Here is a 21,688-nt window from a genome sequence, read left to right as displayed (position 1 = left end):
ACACACAAGATATTTGGTGCATATAAAAGGTCTCGTAATTAGCTACAAAAGTCGTGCACAACGTGACCTCATGTGACTTTTACTTCCGGTTGAAATCGGAAGTTCAAAATTTCAAAAGTTCATATCTCAAGAACTATATATCATATTCGCAAAATTTGAATATCAGTTTGAAGATCAGTTATCCTGCTCAAACTTTTGCACAAACATAATGCCAGTTGAATTTTGCCTTCTGGTCGTAAAAGCGCGCGTTTGTGTTGACCTCCATGCATTACGCGTAGAAACCAGATAGTATCGCCATTCATGTATGTGAATGCTACTATTGTATTGTGGGTGTGTGGGTGTGTGTGCGTGTAGTTCATGTAGGCCTACATTGTATCCATGCTCTACGACAAAACAGCACTGCGTGGCTGTGGGCATTACGGGTTGTGTATACACATGCAGACTCCGTTGAAGGCGCGCGTAATTCAAATTCCACTACGCTGGGATTCGCCTCGTCTTTCTTCGTGCGATTTTGAACAAAATGTTAAACTACTATGAACTTGAAACTTATCATAAACATGAACCTTCATGAGTAGATGAACCCGCAACTTTTTTGGAATGATGACGTCATTGATGACGTCATTACGTTAAATAAACGGTAAATAATTGAAAAATTCATATATTGAGAACCACAAACGCTACGTACAAGATTCTTTCACTACATGAAACCTCTTGTAATGTTCTACAAATGTTGTACACAACGTGACCTCATTTGACCATTCACCCGAACACCCTGAGTTTGTACACAAACTCTCAATTTCTAGTTTTTAATAACTTTGTACATTTACAAGCTATAATTAAGTTTTCATTTAAGATTATTTTGTAATAAGACAGTAGAAAGATTCAGCCATATTTAGTTATTAGTAAAATATTTGATTTTATATAATTTTCATAGACAACTTTTGAAATAGGAGATTAAGATAGAACTTCGCCAGGAAAGTTTTAAAATATTTAAAGATTACCAAAACCACGTCCTCTTAAAATATTTGATTTGTATAATTTAACAGACAACTTTTGAAAACGTTTCCACCTTTTTGTAACACCTGGAGTTGTCATAGACAACTTTTGAACTAGGAGATTAAGATTAGAACTTCGCCAGGAAAGTTTTAAAATATTTAAGATTACCCAAACCAAGTTCTCTTTTTATATTTATATAATTTAACAGAATTTGTTTTGAAAACGTTTCCACCTGTTTGTAACCCCTGGAGTTATAGACTTTAAGGAGGTCTGGGAACAGTGCCCTCGGTGCTAGAGAAGTAAACCAGAGACTACGATTTCTTTATCACTGAAGAAATATAGCAGCAATTTTCTTGACCATGCAGACTAAAAAACCCTGAACTCCAGATAAAAGTCAGAAATCTCTAATCCCTGAATTCCAAGCTTTGCAACCAGTACGTCCTGTTCAGTGACTTCATGAAAATTGTAGTGATTTTCTTCACAATGCAGACAAAACAAACCTGGAACTCCAGATAAAAGTCTGAAATTTCTAATCCCCGAATTCCGAGCTTTGCGTCCAGTACGTCCTGTTCAGTGACTTCATTAAAATAGCAGTGATTTTCTTCTCCATGCAGACATAAACAAAGTCTGAACTCGAGATAGAAGTCTGAAATTTGTAATGCCTGAAATTTGCGCTTTGCAACCAGTCCGTTCTGTTCAGTGACATAATGATATACTAAAAGTAATAATACCCAAAACAGGCACAATAGGAGTTTGGTCTCTTTTCAATGCAAAAAGTAACCAGTGACCATAACAAAGTAGTCACATTATTGTATAAAGTCTATACACAATTAAATATTACACACCCAATCTGCTTGTATGGAGACTAGCTCATTCTTTCTTTATGGAATGCCCGAGTACCATTGTCGTCAGCCCTGAGAAGAGTCTAGTCAAATCCACCTCAGAGTACTTGCTTTGTTTTAGTTTCTTGTCTAAGAAGGTCCGGAGTCGGGCGTAGTTTTCTAGATGATCCCTCACAGCAGCGCTGGCAAAACCTTAGGGTTGAGGAGCAGATTGTTAGTAGGATTGGACCTTTTGCATGGTGGGAGTATAATTTGGAGAGGTTTGCAGTAAGTACGCTTGGGCGATACCACGATGTTATCGAATATCGCGATACTAATTTGGAAACAATTTCGATATCGGGTCTACTTGGTTTTAATCGAAATATCGCGATATCGATTAAGTATCGCGATGTATTTCCTAGCCAAGACATCTTGCATCCCATAGGTTTGGAGTAAAACCAGAAGAATAGGTCATTAGAACACCTCTCTTATGATATTACCGTCTCTTCTACAACTTTCACTGGGAGTTTGAAGACTGATGATGTCAAATTTAATTAATCGCGATTATATCGAACATCGCGATATATTGTAAACGATGTATCGTGAATAAAATAAATCGATATCGCCCAAGCTTAGCAATAAGCACCATGTGTAAATCTCTTTTGGGCAGTGTTGGTCCTGAAATCAAGCAGTGGTTGACAACACTTTGCTCACAACGTTGAGTTGTCATTTTGTGAAACACAGGTTCATTTCAGAACCACCTTCACCCAAGAACAGATAGTTGGTAGTACTAACTCTATCAGAATATTTTGATCAAATAATAAACAAATTTAGGGATGTTTTCAAAAGCGATGAGATTGCGACGAGATGTACTTACTCTTTTCACCCTCTGACAGTTTCTTGATAGCTCTGTCGACGTCGAAGATGGACTGAAAGAAGGAAAGCTGGTAGTAAAGGGACTTGTCCGTGTACTGCAATCAACAAAATTAAAACTATCTTAATCATGGGAGGGAATTTGTTAAAAACAAATGTCATCATGTACAGGCAGCAATATTTGGTACAAATTTGCTGGAAACTTTAAAACTGGGTGTCCAAACATGTAAATGATTGATAAAACCGGGCGTCCAAATTCAGGACGTGGTGTCCAAAAGGCACACAGACACCCCTCTGGTTAACACTATGCTGAAGATTGCACCTACAACAACCAGAGGGAGAATTTACCAGCCAGGACCCAACCACCAATAACTAATAACTTCATGCATCCGCCGCCCAGTGCTTAAAAGCAGCATGCAGCATCAGAGTCCAGCATTCTCCAGCAGTCGATCAGAGCATACTGGTCGAAACGTCAAGTTAATCCAACGGTTCTTTTCAGAACCACCCCAACTCATTTAGAGATTGTTATTACATGGTGTTACCGCAAACTCTTCTATACGCCAATAACTAATTAATCGAATCAAAAGAAAGCCAGGATAAATCTAAAGAAAACATAAATATCACAAACAAAATAGTAAGTGGCCTGATGTTTTGACCCTACCAGAGTCTTTCCTAAAGGCAAACATATATTGCACACAACTAGTAGTTAACCCAAATTGCCAAATGAACTATAACAGATGGAAAGCAAGATCACTACAGTAAACGAAAGCACAGTGACTTTAGCTGGTCATTCGTTTTCCCCATTTGCCTCAAAACCTAAATATTGAAACTTAAAAACTTTGAACCTAAATGTTGAAGGTGAACTTCAGCATCAATCGCCCACAAAGTGACAAAAACTTCATCACGCTAACTGTCTTACCTCTGGTTTCAAAACGGCTCTTTGACACACTGGGCAGATGAAGCCCTGCCGTTGGGGATTCAGAGGGGTTCTCCTGGTCTTGTGTGCACAGGAGGTATCCTCACACACCATCCACCCCTGGAAAAAGAACAGCTTTACTCATTATACTCGAAATTTAATAAAGTAAAACAAGGAATTTTTTTGACGTAAACTACTGGACGAATTTGCCCTAATTTTGTCGTCCTGAATTGTGGACTGGCCTCTTTAGCCAGATGTAAGTTTGAATAGCACTTACAAATTTCCACAAGCGCCCAAAGCAACAAACAAAAATCACAAAACTCTAACAAGCTGCATTCACCTCATGAATTTCAAATAACATATTTTAGGTAAGTTTATAGTTTAAGAAGCAAATATACAATATAATACAATATATACATGTAACAATAAAGACCTATAATGTCCTAGTTTGGTAAATTTCTGTGACATAACGACACACAACACTAATATTTTATAACTTTTGACTGGCCTGCCTAGGAACCAAATACAATACAATACAGTACAATATAATACATTAAAATACAATACAAAAAAACCCACTATAATTTCCTTGTTAAGTAAATTTCTGCGACCTTTAACATAAAAATACACAACACTAAATTCTGAAATCACAAAGGATACAGTACAATAATAAAAGAGTAGGCCTAAAATAAAAACGTTAAAAAGCAAACCATAGAAAGATTAAAAAGGCAGATACTAAAAAATGTACACAATACATCAACAATAGCAAAATGTATAAAAAGAACAGTAGAGTTAGAACATGGGTGGAATTGCGTTACACCGTTCCCACTGCCCATTGTACAACTCAATGGCAGCTGGTGTGTGGTGTCCGAAAGAAATCTGTCCACTGAAGATTCTGTCCCCAATATAGACAATAAATATGGGCTGGATGAGGTCAATTCAAAAGATGGCGCTATCCGAAGAAGTTAGTAAACAGTTATTATTATTATTTATTTATTATATAAAAAAGCAGAGTAAAAGTGAAACGATAACTCAACGAACCAATCAAAATAATAATGAACACAATAATTATTCAAGCAAAAAGCACAAAAAAAATAATTATACAAAAACGAGTAAAAGAACATGATCAGGAGGTTATTAATGAGCAACAAAATTAATGAATAGAAGTTCGCCAACTCTGGGCTGAAAAGTGCCCTCAACTGATCACCGTTAAAGCTTCAACCAATCAATATTAATAAAATTTCAAGCTTTTGATGTTTGTTGTTGCTGTGCACCTCTGAAAAACAATGTTTCACTGAGAGGTCTCCACAGGGTAAGTAAGAAATAAATAAATAAATCAGCTCAATTTACTCACCGCGTAATATCTCTGTATATATCCCCTGATGAGTAGGTTGAGTCGATTACTCATGAGTCTCCAGTGATTGGACAAGACCGTCTTACACTCGGGGTTTGCGCACTCGTCCAACGCACACCGAACCAGCTTGTCCTGAAGTAGGGAAATCATTCAATTTTAGAATTTTTTTATTTGCCAACACTAAACAAAATTGCACAATCAAAGAATCACATCGAACATTACATTTTTTTTAAAAAGAAGATTACAAAAAATGTTAAAACAATTACTGGGCAGATATATTTAGGAACATTCTCCAGTGGGGGATGGTGTAATGAAACAATTCGAAGACCCCACCCCCCCCCCCCAAAAAAAAGAACCCTGGCAGGAAAAGCTAATTTACAAAGAGTCACTTTAAAAATGGCTGACCATAGTGCTCAACAGAATGATATGAAAACGGGACAGAATGTCGGTGTGTATAGTTGACTAGTCTGGGTAACCAGCTTTAATTGCTATTTGAAAAAGGTTCAAACATTGTATCTTGCTGAAGTCTACCAAAATGTTAACTCCAAATGGCATTGAAATACAAAGATTGCACACAGCCTCTGGTGCAACACTTCACAAGGTAAAAAATTAGCATCTAAAAGGCATCTTAAAAGGAATACTGCTGCAAATGCTATTTTTTATATTATTATTACAAAAACTTACTCCTCCAGTGAAGACGCTATCGATAATGTTCTCTTTACCGCATCCAGGGCTTGGGCAGATAAACTTAAAGCGATCAGCATCTTTGTATTTCTCATCGTCCGCCATGGCCGCATCGCCTCCAAGCATGGCATCAGCCTCGTCATTATGCTGGCGCACTGCGTGACGGTAACCGGCCGGATCAAGTCCTACGAATCAATTGTTAACACATGAACATTGATAAAATTTACAGGCTTGTACGCTTCATGTTTGAAAGGGGAAGGGCACCAAGGCATTTTCTCCTTGGTAAAGGGCACCCTTTGAGGAAATTGTAAATTTCTACTGTAGCATTTCATGGGCACCAAGGCACTGACCAGGGGGCATGGAGGCAATCGCCTTTGATGCCTCCGTAAAGTATCAGGTCTGAATTCAAATATAGAGTTGCCAAGCATTGCTTAGTTGCTGGCGGACAACCAAGAGGGAACTCTTTTATTGAAGCAATCGCCATGAGCACTTTTGGTTAAGACGTCATTATTCCTAGTTTGACCATCCTAAAAAATAGAAGTTCTTACCAAGACATTCAGCGATTCGGGCAGAGTCCGTGCCCTCGATGGGATCGCAGAGACGCGACACGACCGGGTGAACCTGGTGCGCTAGGTAGTACTTGTAGTCAATCTTTAGGTGGTCTTGCTTCTGGACTTCATCTGGGTGGTATGCACGCTGACTGGCTGGCAACACAGAGCCATCCTATGAAAAGAATAAAAGAGAAACAGTTTTGAATGCAAGACCAATTTTCACGGGGCTTCTTACCACAGAGTTTTCTGCTTAAAACATTCAGACCATAACAGCACTTTTCAAGGCCAACACTCCTTCCCTTTTTTTTTTACACATCATGGGCTTAATTTCATAGAGCTGCTAAGCACACAAATTTGCTTAGCATGAAATTTTTGCCTTGATAAAAACAGGATTACCAACTAAATGTCCACATGATTTTCAGGATAAGCGAACAACAGCTGAATACCAGTAGCAAGCAATATGCAACAAATGGAAATCTGGTAATGTTTTTTTTATCGAGGAAGAAATTTCATGCTAAGCAAATTTTTGTGCTTAGCAGCTCTATGAAATTGGGCCATGGTTGTACTAACAAATAACCCTTTTGTGAGTTGGATTTGGACAAAGTCCTGTTCAATGACTTGCTTAAGTCACAACGTACCGCCTAAATTTGAATTTAGAGACAAGTGCCATGTCAAATTGGATGGGCAAGCTTTTATACAGCAACCTCAAGATGAGCAAACCCTGGTACCATATTGTGTATGGGTGTTTGTCGTCTCTAACATAATGTTTCTTTCAGGGTGATTTTTAATCCATCCAAAGCGTTTTTTTTATTATTATTTCTATTTAAATAAACGCAGAAATCCGCGCAAAAAATTGCATGCCTCAGGTCTCAAAAAAGAGTCTGAATTCAGATGAAAGTATGCAGAGGCTTCTCCCTGTCCCTTTATCCACTCACCTCACAGATGATGTAAGACACCGTGTCTCCAGCTCCAACCTTCTTGCCTCCCTGGCTGTTGAGCCACAGAGCAACGTGGACATGAGGAAGACTCTTCTTATCGGGGTAGTCCTGAGGGGCTTTCGTCAGACTCTGCAGATTAAAGACATGGTAGAAGATTAATGGGGATTACAGAAAACCCACATGGTAAGGGATTAATCAGGATTATAGACAGATACATGGCAGAGGATTAATGGGGATTAAACTTACTAATGAAACATCTGTTAACATTAAGCGGGCATGATATTTGGCTGTTGAAAAAAAAAATAAAGTGTTCATTGATAACAAATGCATGAGGCATGTAGCAAATTTTCGCAATAACTATAGCAGAAATTTTTTTGCGTAAGAGTATTCCTAAAGAAAGAGGAAATTACAAAATGTCAATGATTTTGTATGGTATTTTTCAATGTCAAATGGTAAAACTGAGAACAAAAAATAAAGGAAATTAGCTGATTCGAGGAAAACTTGCATGCCTGGTATTTAACAGGCTTGAAAGAAATTTTCAACCAGCTTGCGCATACACCATGGATTTGTATTGTTACGTAATTCATGTTCATACAGTCAGCACTGTAAGGTTAGCCTTTTCGTGTACCCACGTTTAGCAGCCCTATAAAATAGAATTCTGCGTAGCAAGCACAGAATCAGCTGTGAAGGGGCTCTACATAAAGCTTATAAGCAGAAAATACTTCTTGAAAAATTTATTTGCCAAGCAAAAAGTGAGTGGGGCACCAGTCACAGCAGTGTAAACTTAATATAATTTGGGCTGGAAACCTGTTTCCGTTAAGCAATACTTTTCTGTGTTGCAAGTGTGCTTACAGGCTTTATGAAATTGGGCCCTGGTCCCAACTGAGGATCAATGACCCCAAATTGATCACTTGACCCTTTTGGGGTCGACACTGACCTTGTTAATCTCATACATCTCCAGAGGGACTTCATTCTTCATGACCTTCTCACCGACCTCCGTCAGCTTGGAATGAATGTTCTCCACAATGGTTTCTCTCAGGTCAGCTGATAAGATCTGACCAATCACATAGCTGCAAATAACATATATGCAAAAATTCAACTATCCAAGTTGACACTGAAGTCCAAATAAGAAGAGAAGCCAACATAATAATATACAGGAATGAGAGTTTCTTCCTAACAAAAAAGTCTGAAACTACGTTCTAAACTTTAGGGGGTATATTGGAATGATGGCATATCCACCTTTTGGTAACCCCTGGAGTTGAATATTTTTTCAAGGAGTGATCTTTTGTGAGCAGTGTCCTTAAATACTTCATCAAGATGAGGTCAAAGGTTAGTCTTACTTTCCAGCCTCCTTTGCCAACTCGCTCCAATCTCTGCGAACGATGTCCAGGCCCTTCAATTCTTGCTTGGTTGTTATTTTTCCATCAGCGTGACGCTCAACGGCTAGTGCTGCATACCTGGTCGGAATTCAAATTCAAAAAGTTTTATTTACTTTCAATTTCAACATTTTAAATTTTTATTTTGGATACAAGTTCGCCCCAAACATGGTAAAAAGCCACTCTTGGTATGGGGCTACAAGAAAAATTATTATTTTAAGTGAAAATAACTCAGAGGTGCTGAAGGTAGGAATTGATATTCCTCTTAAAACAGTGATTTTGTCTGATCACTGTTTTGTTTGCTTGTACTTTTGTACAAGAGGAAAAGAGCGTGTTGCAGGAGGGGGGGGGGGGCACACCCACTGCCATATATGTGGCACGGTACGTGTGACCATTTCCTTCTTTTTTTCCCCTCTTGAACACCCCCAAACAAAAACCCAAATTAAAATTCAAAAATCTTACTTCTTCTTCTTTAGAAGCAACATTGACTGGAAGACACCATCAATGTCAATCTCCAGCAGACGGTATAACTTGTTCACTTCAACCTTGACCTGGCGGCAAAATAAACAAGACATTTAGGAGAATTCAACCACCAAGAGGGTACAGCCTGCCTATTCCCATATTCTATAACTGCACAACAATGGGATGAAGGTCGGATATTTTGCCTTTACAAAGGGATATTACAAAGGATGTTTTCCAGAACCTGTTGTTGCTCTTTGTATGGGCGAAACAAATCGTATTACAGCGGATGGCCTGCCTAAATGCAAGCTACACAAAACTGGAAGTTTTTCAAGGGGTCAATTTCACAAAGAGTTAGGACTAGTCCTAAGAGATATTAAAAACGTAAGGCTATAGTCCCAACTCGAGATAAGACTAGTCCTAACTCTTTGTGAAATCAACCCCAGGTGATAAAAAACAACTGCTGTTTAAAAAAGTTGGTCCAAAGTTTTCGTTGGAATCTTGGGTAACATATACCCCTAGAAAGAGATTTTACAAGGCATGTGAAAAAATGTTCGTGTGTAAACACATCGTCCAACATGAAGTGGTTAACACTCTTACCTTATTGCCGACTTTGTAGACCTGGTCTAGATCATTGGTGTTGGTGTTGATCATAATAGAATCTGTGTCTCCATAGATCACATCAAGATTCATCTGAAAAACAACAAAATCAGACCTTAATAACAATTAATAATAGTGGTTTATTGAATTTACATTGCGCTCTCTCCAGGACCAGCCTGTTCGAGAAAATTACACAGAAAAAGTTTCAGAAAAGATACACAAGTATAAATCAGCAAAAGAGAAATCAAAGCCTTAAGGTGCATGTACACCGTAATACAGTAAAAAAAATTGCAAATTAGGTACAATAAAGCGTTTACAAAGTTCACAATAAAAATAATATAAACCATAACGAGACGACAGATTCAAAACTCAATACATACACAAAATGTAATTTTTAACTTACCTTTTGTACAAGGTCTTTTGTTTGCAGAAGAATCTGAGACACAGAAACAAATTTTACGAAAATGTTGTCATTTACAATATTTAAGATTATCAAGAAGGTTTGAATTTTGGAATTTTTCTTCTTTTTCTTTTTGTTTTCTTTTTAAACTATTGGGTTATTGATTGAGTTCACAATATTTTTCAAAACTGGAGTTGATGTAAAATCAAACTGTTCAGTAGGTTCTTCACTAAGAAGGAAACTGTAAACAGTACAAATGTGTTTGGTGGTATTATGCTAATTTACTTTTTGTACAAATCACAAATATTACTAGGGTTATCAATGTTCGTTTTTTTTTTCATTATGAAAAGATTTTACTTTTTTAAGCAGACAGGATTTGAACCCAAAACCACCGACCCTCCAGGTAGATGCTCTACCAACTGAGCTATGGGCACAGCGGTCCATCCCTCAGGTTTTCCTTAAGAACCACATTTTTCTCTCCGTGTTGCATGGATGCACAAAGTAACAAACACAACATTTGATTTGGGATAGTGCCTATCACCATAGAAGAGAAAATAACCAAACATGGGATGAGAGAAAAATAAAACAACAATACAGTGTATATCTTAAAACAGAAATAAATTTGAGTTTTACCTCTCTTCCTTTGCCAGTCACCAGGGCAGCTAGGGGCTTGGCGTAGAATCTTGAGTGTGAGAAACCTAGGCAACCGTACATACTGTTAGCCGTCAACTTCAAAGCCTTCTGACGAATGTCATACTGTAAGTCAAAAGTGATAAATAAAAACACAGTAAGTGGGATTTACAGGTTAGGGTATCATACGCAAGCAGTTTAAAGTATCAGGTTCAATGACCAGGGCACTAGGCCTGGGCGAATTATTCGAATATCCGGTTAATGGCGAATAGGTTTTCCTATCCGTAACCGCGAATGCCTTTTTTTTCTTAACCGGATATCCGCATAGGACGCGAATAGCTATTTATAAACCGGATAGTTCTGTAATTACAACAGAGTAACCGGATATTCTTTAATATCCAAATATCCGCGGACGTCGGGCGACAACTGATATGAATGATTTGTCTGAATCCTTATGAAACTTCTATTGAGACAGCATCAAACAGCATAAATTAAGTATTAAACTATGCTCACCTCCAATGACAAAACAATGACATTTCTGACGTAATTTGTTCAAAGATTACAAAAATTTTCCTTCACGTAGAGTCAATCACAATCAAAAGAAAAAGCAAATCGCCATCTTTAAATTAGATCCGGTCATTTTTATGAATGAACCGAGTGACACTGTCTAAAACTAATATCAATCCGCCCATAAGATCTCATTCACAAACGAACAGCGCCCTCTAGCGGCAAAAAACAACAAACAAACAAAACATTTTTTTAATTTTTTTAAAATTTTTTAATAGCACCCTCTAGCGGCGAAAAAACTATTCAAATATTAATTTTGGATAGTTGGCCAGCGGTATCCGAATAACAAAATTTCACTATTCGCCCAGCACTTCAGGGCACTCAATGTAAAGTACATTGATACATTATTGTATAATGCTTATGATAAAAGCAGACCGGAACGAGGTTGAGATTAGTTGTTTTGTAAAAGTCCGAGTTCTGCCAAAAGGCAGAAGAATCTCAGCCCTGATTCTTTAAAATAAGTACTTACCTGAAGTTTGAGATCAGGATTGAGGTCTGCTTGTTTCATGAGCTGCTTCACCTGTTTACGTCTGTCAACCAGCCTACGGATCTCAGTTGGTAGAATTCCAAACTCGACTGACTTGTCTGGAACCTCTGGTATCCATTCTTCGTCAGTCTGCAAAAAAACACAAATCAAACTTAAAAAATTATCCAGGCCTGAAATCTTTGAGAGGGCAAGGCCATTTTCATGTATTGAAAATAGGGCACTTCCATTGGAAATTTTATAGTCTTTGGGAAACTTTTGAAGGGGCACCAATGACAAGACCGGGGCAATGTGAAACTCCAGGCCTGATAATCAGGGGTTGAGATTCGGAATCTAGGATCACACTTTCAGGGGGTATGTTGAAATGATGGCATTTATACCTTTTTGTAAACCTCTTGGGTTTAGATTTCACAGAGCTTTGAGGAACAGTGTTCTCAGCACTAAAGAACTAGCTCAAAGAGCAGGATTTCTTTACATGTGGAAAAATAATGGCTGATTTTTTTTTCCAAGGCAGACCAAAGAAGTTCGACTTATATGTCATAATAATAAAAGTCAAATAACAAACCACAAGGGAAATGTTATGTCCTAATTCCTTAAATGACTGGCGCAGGTATTGATGTATGTTTATAACATTCAATGTAAACTTCTTGGCTCCATGGCTGGAATTAACTCTTCCTCACAACTCAACTCTTAAAAATGATTACAACAACTCAACAGCGCGTGCGCAAAGCTTAAAGTGGCACGCGACTTAAAGTGACTACACTACAGGACATTTACTGGATAAATTCTAAATGATTTTGGGTTGGAGAAAGACAAATTGACTAGAGCGTGATTTGAACCAACAGCCTTTATACTAACGACAAGTCTGAAATCTCTCATCCCTGAATATTAATGAGTACTGTTTTGACAAATTTTACGACGCACAGAGCAGGACAGTTGGAAGGCAAGGAGGATCTTTTACTGACAGTCACTTGATTCAAAGACTGAATCGCATCTTAAAGGAGGTACTCTTACCGTTTCTTCTGGTTGTGTTCTATTGATGGTAGTGAAGCAGATATTATATTCCTGTATGATTGATGGATACAGACTGTTGAAGTCCAGCAGTAAAATATACTTGTCATAAAAACCTGAAAGAAAACAAAAGTACAAAAAGGACAATTTAATTCATTGTCATAATTTCATTGAGGTCAAAGGATAACATTTGTGTTTAACCCTTGAATTGAATGCAGTACTGCAAACAACAGATTTCAAAATGGCCTCTCATCACCACGCAATAGCCGTTAAGACATCTGCTCTAGAATAGTGGGGGTCAGAGGGGGTAAGCATTCTACTCTACCAGCCAGGCTCCCAGTGGATGATGTCTTTGCCTACATCATTACGGACTGTGAAGGGGGTAACTCTGTTTGAGCCCCAGGAGTAGGTAGCAACGTTCTCCTGGTGACAGTTGATTTTGGTCAATAGCCCAAATCAGTGAAGTGTAGCCCTCACCTTGAAATGGTCTTCCATGGCCCTGTGATGCAATCCCTTATAAAAAAAATAATTCCTTTACCCTAAATTCCTTTAGGGTCAAATATAATGAGAGAGCGGACTCAATATTTACCTCGTTTTGGCTCCAGTACTAAGCCTCCTGTATAGGCTGGTTTCCGTCTTGACTTTGTAGTCGCTTGCCTCTCAGTCTGGTTCTCGTCTCCATCATCATCATGCTGAAAGGTTCATCAATAGGAGGATTCATTTCACATTGACTCTTTAACTCAGATAGTAACAGACACTTTGAGAACATTTTCAACTTTGATGTATGGCCATACGTGTACATGTAGATTGGTTTTGTCACTTTTGCGCTAATTTAAAGGCAGTGGACACTATTGGTAATCACTCAAAATAATTATTAGCATAAAACCTTACTTGGTAACGAGTAATGGGGAAAGGTATGAAACATTGTGAGAAACGGCTCCCTCTCAATTGACGTAGTTTTCGAGAAAGAAGTAATTTTCCACGAATTTGATTTTGAGACCTCAAGTTTAGAATTTGAGGTCTCGAAATCAAGCATATGAAAGCACACAACTTCGTGTAACAAGGGTATTTTTTATTTCATTTATATCTCGCAACTTTGACGACCAATTGAGCTCAAATTTTCACAGGTTTGTTATTTTATGCATATGTTTAGATACACCAAGTGAGAAGACTGGTCTTTGACAATTACCAATAGTGTCCACTGTCTTTAAAGGCAAGATTACAAAGAAAGATATGATGAAAAACACAAAACTTCCGCTGAATACAGTGTCTGCTTGACGAGAAAACAGCAAGAAACTGTCATTATATTTTCACAAGACTGTTGAATCCAGTCATGTTTAGCGAGATACCAACCGCATCCCCGGCCCCAGCAATTTCGAACTAACACCACCCTCCAAAATCTGAGAAACCATGCATGAGTCACTTATGAGATTTAAATGTTATTGGGTGAACAATCAGTCAAACCAAATTACTTTTATGGGAATCCTTTCTCAAAATAATTTGTACAATAAACAGCCGCTCACCAAGTACCTTTTTATGGTCAAACTTTTGTATCTATGACCCTACTATAAACAAAAGCAACTTACGGTATTTGCTTGAGGAGTTTTCTTCTTGTATTCTTTGTCCGGGCAGAGAAAGTTCTTCTCAAAGAAGGCGTGAAGGAGCAGATACTCGTTCCTCTCAGATCTACCTCCCATCAGAGTCCTCGACTAAACAAAGGCCAAGAATTAAATTATTTTGTTGTGTTATTTATCTTTAACTTCATACTCAGGTTTGCTCAGTGGTTTCTTTCCCTGCCATGCACCTTTTTATGACCCTGGTTCGAATCCAACCCCAGACCGAAGCCTTGGGTGGGGTTTAAAGTCTCTACCCGATTGTGTTGACTTTTTGATAGTGGGATTTTTCCTCCCAAATATTTGTTCATGGTCTCCTGTTCATCATGTTACTGGCGCTAGCTGTCCTGTTGAATGTGTAATCAAATAAAAGACTTCAGCCGAAGAAAAACGCAAATTGAGTTTCCATGACAAAATCAGTCTGTACACATTTTATTTTTTACTGTGACACAAGAAATAATGGCCGTCTGTAGAATCACTCACATACAGGATCATTCGCAGATGTCTGTAGAACCACCCACAAGATAACCAGACTTGCCGGCAACTCTTGGGTGTCTTGCTGGCAACTCTTGGGTGTCTACCCAGCAGAAAAAAGTCCAACTTAGTGACAATCTCAAAACATTTTTGACGATACAATCCCTGCCATATCTCGCTGGGCCCCCCACCAGGGCCCCTGTGCCCCCTTTCAATGTTGGCTTTCATTGCGCGGTCTTTTGCGCTCCCATCAACATTGAACAGAGGGACGGGGGAGATAATGTTTACTGTCACAGGGAAGTGGACAGGGAATGTTTATTGCAACTAAAACTTACCATGATATTACCGCAGATATTGGTGATCTGCAAGGATAGAGGTATGACGTTGAGTTCACACATGATGCCCAGAATGTACGATGCATCCATCCACGTATTCTCCACGAAGTACATCAACTGACGAGAGGTGCTGAAAAGTTTAATAAAATAATTAATAAATAAAATAAATGTCTGGTTCAAGTTCGAAATCCTAAAGATAGTTTTAGCTGTCTATACTGTGTTGAGTTATAAGGTAATAAAAAAAGAAGAAGCTGCCAGCACCTAATTTCATTACTAAGCACAACAAAATCTTGCTTAGGTTACCTGCCAAATTGCTGGGATTGGTACCCCACAATTTTCTTGCTAAGCAACGAAAATAAATTCTCCCCTACCTGTACATATTCTTGAATTCTTCAAATGGTATCTGAGTTCTCTCACTCTTCAGGACCTGCTTAGTCAACTCTGTCAGGTCATAGCTTTTACATCTCATCAACTCCTTGGAAGAGATCTTGATATCGCAGATGATGCGACCGCATGTTGATTTCTTCTCGGCGAAAGTTCCGCCTTTTCCACCATAACCGCCCTGTAAAATTGAACATACAGACAGAAATTCCACTGAAATTAGACAATTAGAAATTAAACTTTTCTTAACTTGTTCACGAGCAGACTGGTTGCTAGTGATCGGTTTAAATCCCTTAAAAAAAGTTGTAAAACAAAAAATCTTAAGGGTTGTATTGTGATCTGTTTTTGGGGGGTCACCGTCGGCAATTTTTTGTTTAAAACAATTTTATCACTGAAATTATTCTTACCGTCAATTTGGGCATAATGGATCTCTTTAGTCGTCCAATCCGAGACCAGTGTGGAACTTTGTTAGCGTTGATCCTGTGCAGCAGGACATCCAAGTCAAATCCAAAGATGTCATGTCCCTGAGAAGAAAATCAAATTCAAAATATAAATAACCACTTTGAGGAAATAAGCTTAGGTTTCAGTCCCTACCAAATTGCGAAGGTTTTCCCTTCTTTTTTTTGGTACTACTTCTTAAACAGTATCTTCATACTCCTCTTGACAAGTATTTTCAAACCTGAAGGTCACAGTGCCAGGCACTTTTGAGGGTCCCGCAGTTTCTTTACCAGAAAGATACAAGTCGTAGTAAAAATATAGAAATCTAGACACATGTTTTGCAAGTTTGGCCAAAAGTTGAATTGAAATGAGTTCTATTGATTGTTTTATACTTGATATTTATGTTTAGTTTTAGAAGCTCTACTGTGTCATCTGGGACATTTTAAATGATTCTAGATGATATTTGTGAGCTTGATCTAAAATCTTTTACTGAAGTATTTTTTGGTCATAGTTTTATTTCAATTTGATGTATCTGCCAAAACCCAATAGACCTTAATCACAGTGTGGCCATCTTGATTTTACTCCATTCCAACTCATTGTAACCAAACTGAGGCTGGACGAAATAATAGTCTGGTGCCATGCTTGCGCAATGAATGTTAGCATTCATTACTGTTATGGAAACAGGGAACATGACCAAGATAATGACAGCGTGATAAAAGTCTATACTCTAGCTTGTGTATAAAGAAAACCACCCTTAATATTCCCAAGATATTGACTCACTACTATGATGTCGGGGTCGATCTTGTGCACTTTGGCCAGGAAGAATCCAAGCAGTGCTCGCTCAGTTGCCATTATCTCAACTTTGGATTTCTAAATGGGAAAGGAAACAATGTCCGTCATACCAATTTAATTTTAATGTGAATTTGGTTTGCAGTAACACCATGTGATGTGTGTATCTACTTGCTGGGTAGATTATGTTCTCAAAAGAACATATGTAATCTATCCGGCAAGTAGATTATACACATGGTGGGTGGCATGGTTGGCGTGTGCGTAAAGCGCTCGCCTCTCACCAAGGTGACATTGGTCCCGGTTCAATTCCCAGTCGGGGCCATATGTGAGTTGAGTTGTGCGTTGGTTCTCTGCTGTGCCACGAGGGTTTTCCAGAACATCCCGTTTTCCTCCCTCGGGAAAAATCAAACACTTTCGATCTTTGGCTGTGCTCCATGGGTCATAATGGGTTGATGTGGCTGGCAGCCAAAGGCGCCCTTGCATGCCTGCTTCTCGAACATGTTGTAGCCGCGTCATTCGCAATTCAGCTCTTAGCTGCGAGTAAGGATGATTAGCCCCCCAAATTATTATTATCACTGCAAACCAAATATACATTGTTGTCTCACCATGCAATAGCTCAAATCCCATATATTTAAGTTCAAACAAGAACATGTGTACATACCGCCTTCACAGAACTCAGTATACAGCTATTTCATGCTTAATTTGAAATCAGTTTTTCACTATTCTCTCGTGACCCAGATGGCAGATCGATCTCGAACTTCAACAGGTTTGTCAGTTTATGTATATTGTAGACTACATAGAGTGCTTACACTGCCAGCAACTTTTTTGCTAGCAAAACCAATTCTGTAATGTTCCTTTGGAGATATATTGAAATGATGGCATTTCCACCATATGGTAACCCCTGGAGTTATAGACTCAAAGGAGCTTTTGGGAACAGTATCTATCAGCGCTACAGAAGTAGATCAAACAGCAGGATTGATTTATTATATCTGAGGAAATAAAGGTCTCTTTTCCCAGAGCCAAGACTGTTTTAGAAAATTCACATGAGCGGTACCCACAAACTTCTAACATGAAATGATAATTACCTGTTTACCGAGGGCATCTTTGATGTCAAAGGGAAACACACAATCACTCGGCTTAGAGATGGCTGTCCAGAACAAAGAAGAAATTTAAAGCAGATATTAATCTATAGGTCAAAATTACTTTCATGCAATTTTTTAAAATGTCGACCTAGTGACACCTTCCATGTTGGAAAATAAATACATTGTTAATGGATTGTGCTAAACCCAAATCCTTGTAAACATATGAAAAAGTATCTGCTGTCACCTAGGCCCAATTTCTGGAAGCCTGTAAGCACAACAACTTGCAAGTTAGCAACAAAACATTGCTTAGCAGAAACTGGTTACCAGCTAAAAGTCCATAAAGTATAGATTGTTGTGACTGGTGCCCCACCCATGTTTTGCTTAGAATAGAAATTTGCTAAGCAGTATTTTCTGCTTATGAGCTTTATGAAATTGGGCCTTTTAGGAGCTCCGTCGCCAGCCCCCCCCCATCGTTGGAGCTGAACTTCTTTTCAGAGGGCTGGTTTTGGTATGGTATAGGTTTTAATTCATTCATTTATTCCAACTTGGAACACCCCCTTAACCCCCGGAGGGTTACAACAACATTTTTAAACCTGAATTATTTTAATATACATTGGCTGGAGAAAAATAAAGTCCACAGAGGTAACCAGACATTATGTTCATAAATAAAAAGACGAATTTGGCGACACAATTAATAATAGATTCATCTATAGAACTCATAAGAAGTTCAAAATTTTCACTGTTGGTAAACAGCTGAAAATGTGCATTATTTCCACTCACAAAGTTAAGCATTTGTTCCATAGAGCACTGTTTAACGGACAACTGAGTAAAAAATGGATCTCAGTTTCAACCTCCAAATTACAATGAGGGCAAATTCGCTGTTCATATTCGATTCCTATATACCTTCCAATTTCTATAAAAAGCTTGTGTGCAGAACATCTAAACCGGGAAAGTTGAGTTCGATGTAAGGAATTATTTAATATAGAAACACATTTCAGCTTACCACATAGATGTTGCTGGAATGGAGGCTTGGGTGGAGCTTTGTCCATTGGGAACTTGTGGTGTATGAGAGCTGCTATGGCAATCACCTGACGCAAAGGAAGAACACAAGAAATAGTTAATGGCATGACATTTCAAACCTAGCAGAGTCTTCCCCGAAGGCCCAATGACAACACAACAATCATGAACGGGCAACTAAGGAAGAACATTCATTTCTTAAATGATACGCTTGTATGGCAAAATGATCATCGCGTGACACGCGTGTATGGCAAAATGGCATCGCATATAGACTTTTTTTTATACATGTTTTCATTGGTCAATGTTCATGATGTCTACCGTATGGCAAAATATTTTGCAATACAAGCATAAAAAAAATGGTGCAAGCGCTTCAACAAAAATCGTCTCACAACGAAACCGCATGCACAATGACGCGCTCAGCATTCTCCGGGTTCTATTGCTATGGCTGATGTAAAAGTCTGAATTCAGATAAAACTCTGAAACTTCTCACCCCTGCACAACTTGAGTCTGTCACCATACTCTACTCATCTCAGTAAACAACAAAATAAATAACTTGCCTCATTCTGATGGGTCTTCTGATTGAGAATCGTGCGTAGACTTATCGTCATGACAACCAAGGGAGGAGGGGTTATGTCCTTCACAACAGTGATGTGGTCTTGCTTGTTGACGACCGCTTCAACTTTGCACCAGCTTATTGGTTGGTTTGGAACCTCTGTCAACATTAATAGAAAAAGACACAAAATGCATTTTATAACAAACGGTTGTTACAGAACGCTTTTCAAAGACCAACTCGACCGATCCAAGGCAATGTGTTCCTTTAACCCTTTAGAGACCACAGCAGCCTCAAGCTGATTTTATCAAATTACCACAAGTGCCCGCAAGATTTGCTAAAGTGCCTTGCTCAAGGACACAAGGGCAGTGACTGACCAAATCAGGATTCAAAACCACACTCTGTAAATTACAGAACTCCGCCTTTCGTCCTAAGCTGCTCAGCCACAACACCCTTGATTATAGAGCTACAGAAACTGTATTTCTAATTGTAACAATGCAGGAAGCATGAAAGGGTAGGATTACAAGGCAAGCTGCATCATCGTCTGTGGAATCCACAACTGCTTGACCTCAGAACATTCAACAATCTTTAAATCTTCAAACGACAGCTCATAACTCGTCTCTTTTAGACTAGCATTTTAAATCCTGGACTTTTGACTTTGCGAACCGCGCCCTTAAATGGAATTTTTTGTTCCATACTGTGTGCTTTATAAATGCAATTAATTATGAGTTGTATATTATCAAGATAATATAACCATACAAAAAACATTACAACAATATCTTACGAGGCATTTGGATGTCTAGCCAGCTAGGACCCTTGATTTTTCTCTCCATGAGTAACTGCTCCAAGCTTGAGGTGTTGGTTCCAAACACACGACTGAATGTACTTCCTTCTAGATCGCTGGGAAGCTGTGGAAGATCAGCCTACAAAAAACCCAAAGAACAGACAGACATTGTTTCATAAAAAAAGAGGCTAAAGTGAAACATCATTTGCATCCTTCAACTCACACCTGTCATCTTAATGCAATTTCTTTTGAAAATCACTAGAAAGCTGTGGAAGGTCAGCCTGCATAAAAAAAAACAAGACACGCAATGTTGTATTGATCCACAAAAGGTACCAACACCCTTTGTCTTTGATAGAACAAAAACAAAAAGAGTAATTTAGAGCTTAAAATTCGTGGCATTAATACAGGAAAGAAACAAACAAACCACATTCTTTTGGGTACTCACCGCGTATCTAACTTCCAGGTACTCTGATTCGGCTGGTACCCCTTCCTTCTCAAAGCAGTACTGCTTGGTCACTTTCTGTAATTAAAAGCAATTTTTTTAGGGTTGACTTAACCATTATAATATAGACGTGAGTGTGTTTCAACTTGGAAGCTTTGAAGCTCACTGATTATAAAGTTTAAACTGTAGTTGAAATAGTTCACTTCAAGTCTGGAAAAACTGTAAAACCTTAGAAATTAGCATTTGCAAAAAAATCTTCACAGGCTTGTTGAAGGTGCATGGCCTGATGGCTTTCTGGCGTGAATTTCGCGCAATTTGTTTGTACTTGGCTGATGGAAGTGAGATAGTGTCAGGATCTAAACAATAAATAACTTTTAGTTTTAACTTTATATAATACCTTCAATGAAAGATCTAAACTTTCTTGAATCTAAAATAGATAATTTAATCTTAATTTTCAGGTAAGATTTGTCCAAAACATTTTCTTTGCTAATTTATGTGATGTTGTGAAATTTCGCCCGATGCTGAACAATTTTCCAGCAAACCGGATTTCATATGATCTGTAACAATGGCTTATTGTATTTACTGACCTTTGACCTGTATCTCATGATTTTGTACTTGTTGGTGAGCTCATCAAATTCATGATAGACATCCGTCATGGTGACTTCCTGCCCGGTGTTTTGTTTTGTCTTTATGTCTACAGCCTGAAAAAAATGAAAAATAAAAAAACATTCCAGTTGATATGGTAGGATTTGATTGGCTACCAAAAGTTACTTTTAAGTCCAATATGTGACTGACAATTAAAGTCCAATATGAAACTGACAGATTAAGTCCAATAAGTAACTGACAGATAAAGTCCATGTAACTGACAGATAAAGTCCAATAAGTAACTGACAGATAAAGTCAAATATGTAACTGACAGATAAAGTCCAATTTGTAACTGCCAGTTGAAGTCCAATATGTAACTGACAGATAAAGTCCAATATGTAACTGACAGTTAAGGTCCAAAAGGTAACTGACAGTTTAGATCCAATAAGTAACTGACAGTTGGCGTCAATGATCATAGAAACCTACATGTACAACCGTTATGACCTGCATGTGTCGTCAGTCCTGAAAGTCATATTGC

At 38.3% G+C, this 21,688-nt stretch overlaps 1 protein-coding gene across 1 annotated transcript in view; it reads right to left on the bottom strand.

The window, feature by feature from the left end:
• Positions 1-204: 204 nt before the first annotated feature.
• Positions 205-21,688, bottom strand: part of LOC139945023 (DNA polymerase alpha catalytic subunit-like) — a 30,177-nt gene continuing 8,693 nt past the window's right edge. The window contains exons 12-38 of the mRNA XM_071942256.1: positions 21,153-21,266; positions 20,569-20,643; positions 20,124-20,262; positions 19,347-19,501; positions 18,776-18,860; positions 17,776-17,837; positions 16,682-16,771; positions 15,871-15,987; positions 15,454-15,644; positions 15,083-15,212; positions 14,247-14,369; positions 13,250-13,352; positions 12,664-12,776; positions 11,635-11,781; positions 10,602-10,724; positions 9,972-10,004; positions 9,569-9,661; positions 8,972-9,060; positions 8,474-8,590; positions 8,071-8,203; positions 7,131-7,262; positions 6,193-6,367; positions 5,645-5,829; positions 4,961-5,092; positions 3,610-3,726; positions 2,695-2,788; positions 205-2,030 (exon numbers count right to left, since the gene is read on the bottom strand). Of these exons, the coding sequence (XP_071798357.1) occupies positions 1,867-2,030; positions 2,695-2,788; positions 3,610-3,726; positions 4,961-5,092; positions 5,645-5,829; positions 6,193-6,367; positions 7,131-7,262; positions 8,071-8,203; positions 8,474-8,590; positions 8,972-9,060; positions 9,569-9,661; positions 9,972-10,004; positions 10,602-10,724; positions 11,635-11,781; positions 12,664-12,776; positions 13,250-13,352; positions 14,247-14,369; positions 15,083-15,212; positions 15,454-15,644; positions 15,871-15,987; positions 16,682-16,771; positions 17,776-17,837; positions 18,776-18,860; positions 19,347-19,501; positions 20,124-20,262; positions 20,569-20,643; positions 21,153-21,266 (3,231 nt within the window). The 3' untranslated portion in view covers positions 205-1,866. The remainder of the gene's footprint in view (positions 2,031-2,694; positions 2,789-3,609; positions 3,727-4,960; positions 5,093-5,644; positions 5,830-6,192; positions 6,368-7,130; positions 7,263-8,070; positions 8,204-8,473; positions 8,591-8,971; positions 9,061-9,568; positions 9,662-9,971; positions 10,005-10,601; positions 10,725-11,634; positions 11,782-12,663; positions 12,777-13,249; positions 13,353-14,246; positions 14,370-15,082; positions 15,213-15,453; positions 15,645-15,870; positions 15,988-16,681; positions 16,772-17,775; positions 17,838-18,775; positions 18,861-19,346; positions 19,502-20,123; positions 20,263-20,568; positions 20,644-21,152; positions 21,267-21,688) is intronic.

Source organism: Asterias amurensis, chromosome 12 (assembly GCF_032118995.1).
Source record: "Asterias amurensis chromosome 12, ASM3211899v1".
In the NCBI taxonomy this organism is placed as follows: Eukaryota; Metazoa; Echinodermata; class Asteroidea; order Forcipulatida; family Asteriidae; genus Asterias; species Asterias amurensis.
The sequence above is the reverse complement of the archived record's forward strand: the minus strand, read 5'-3'. Positions and strand labels throughout refer to the sequence as shown.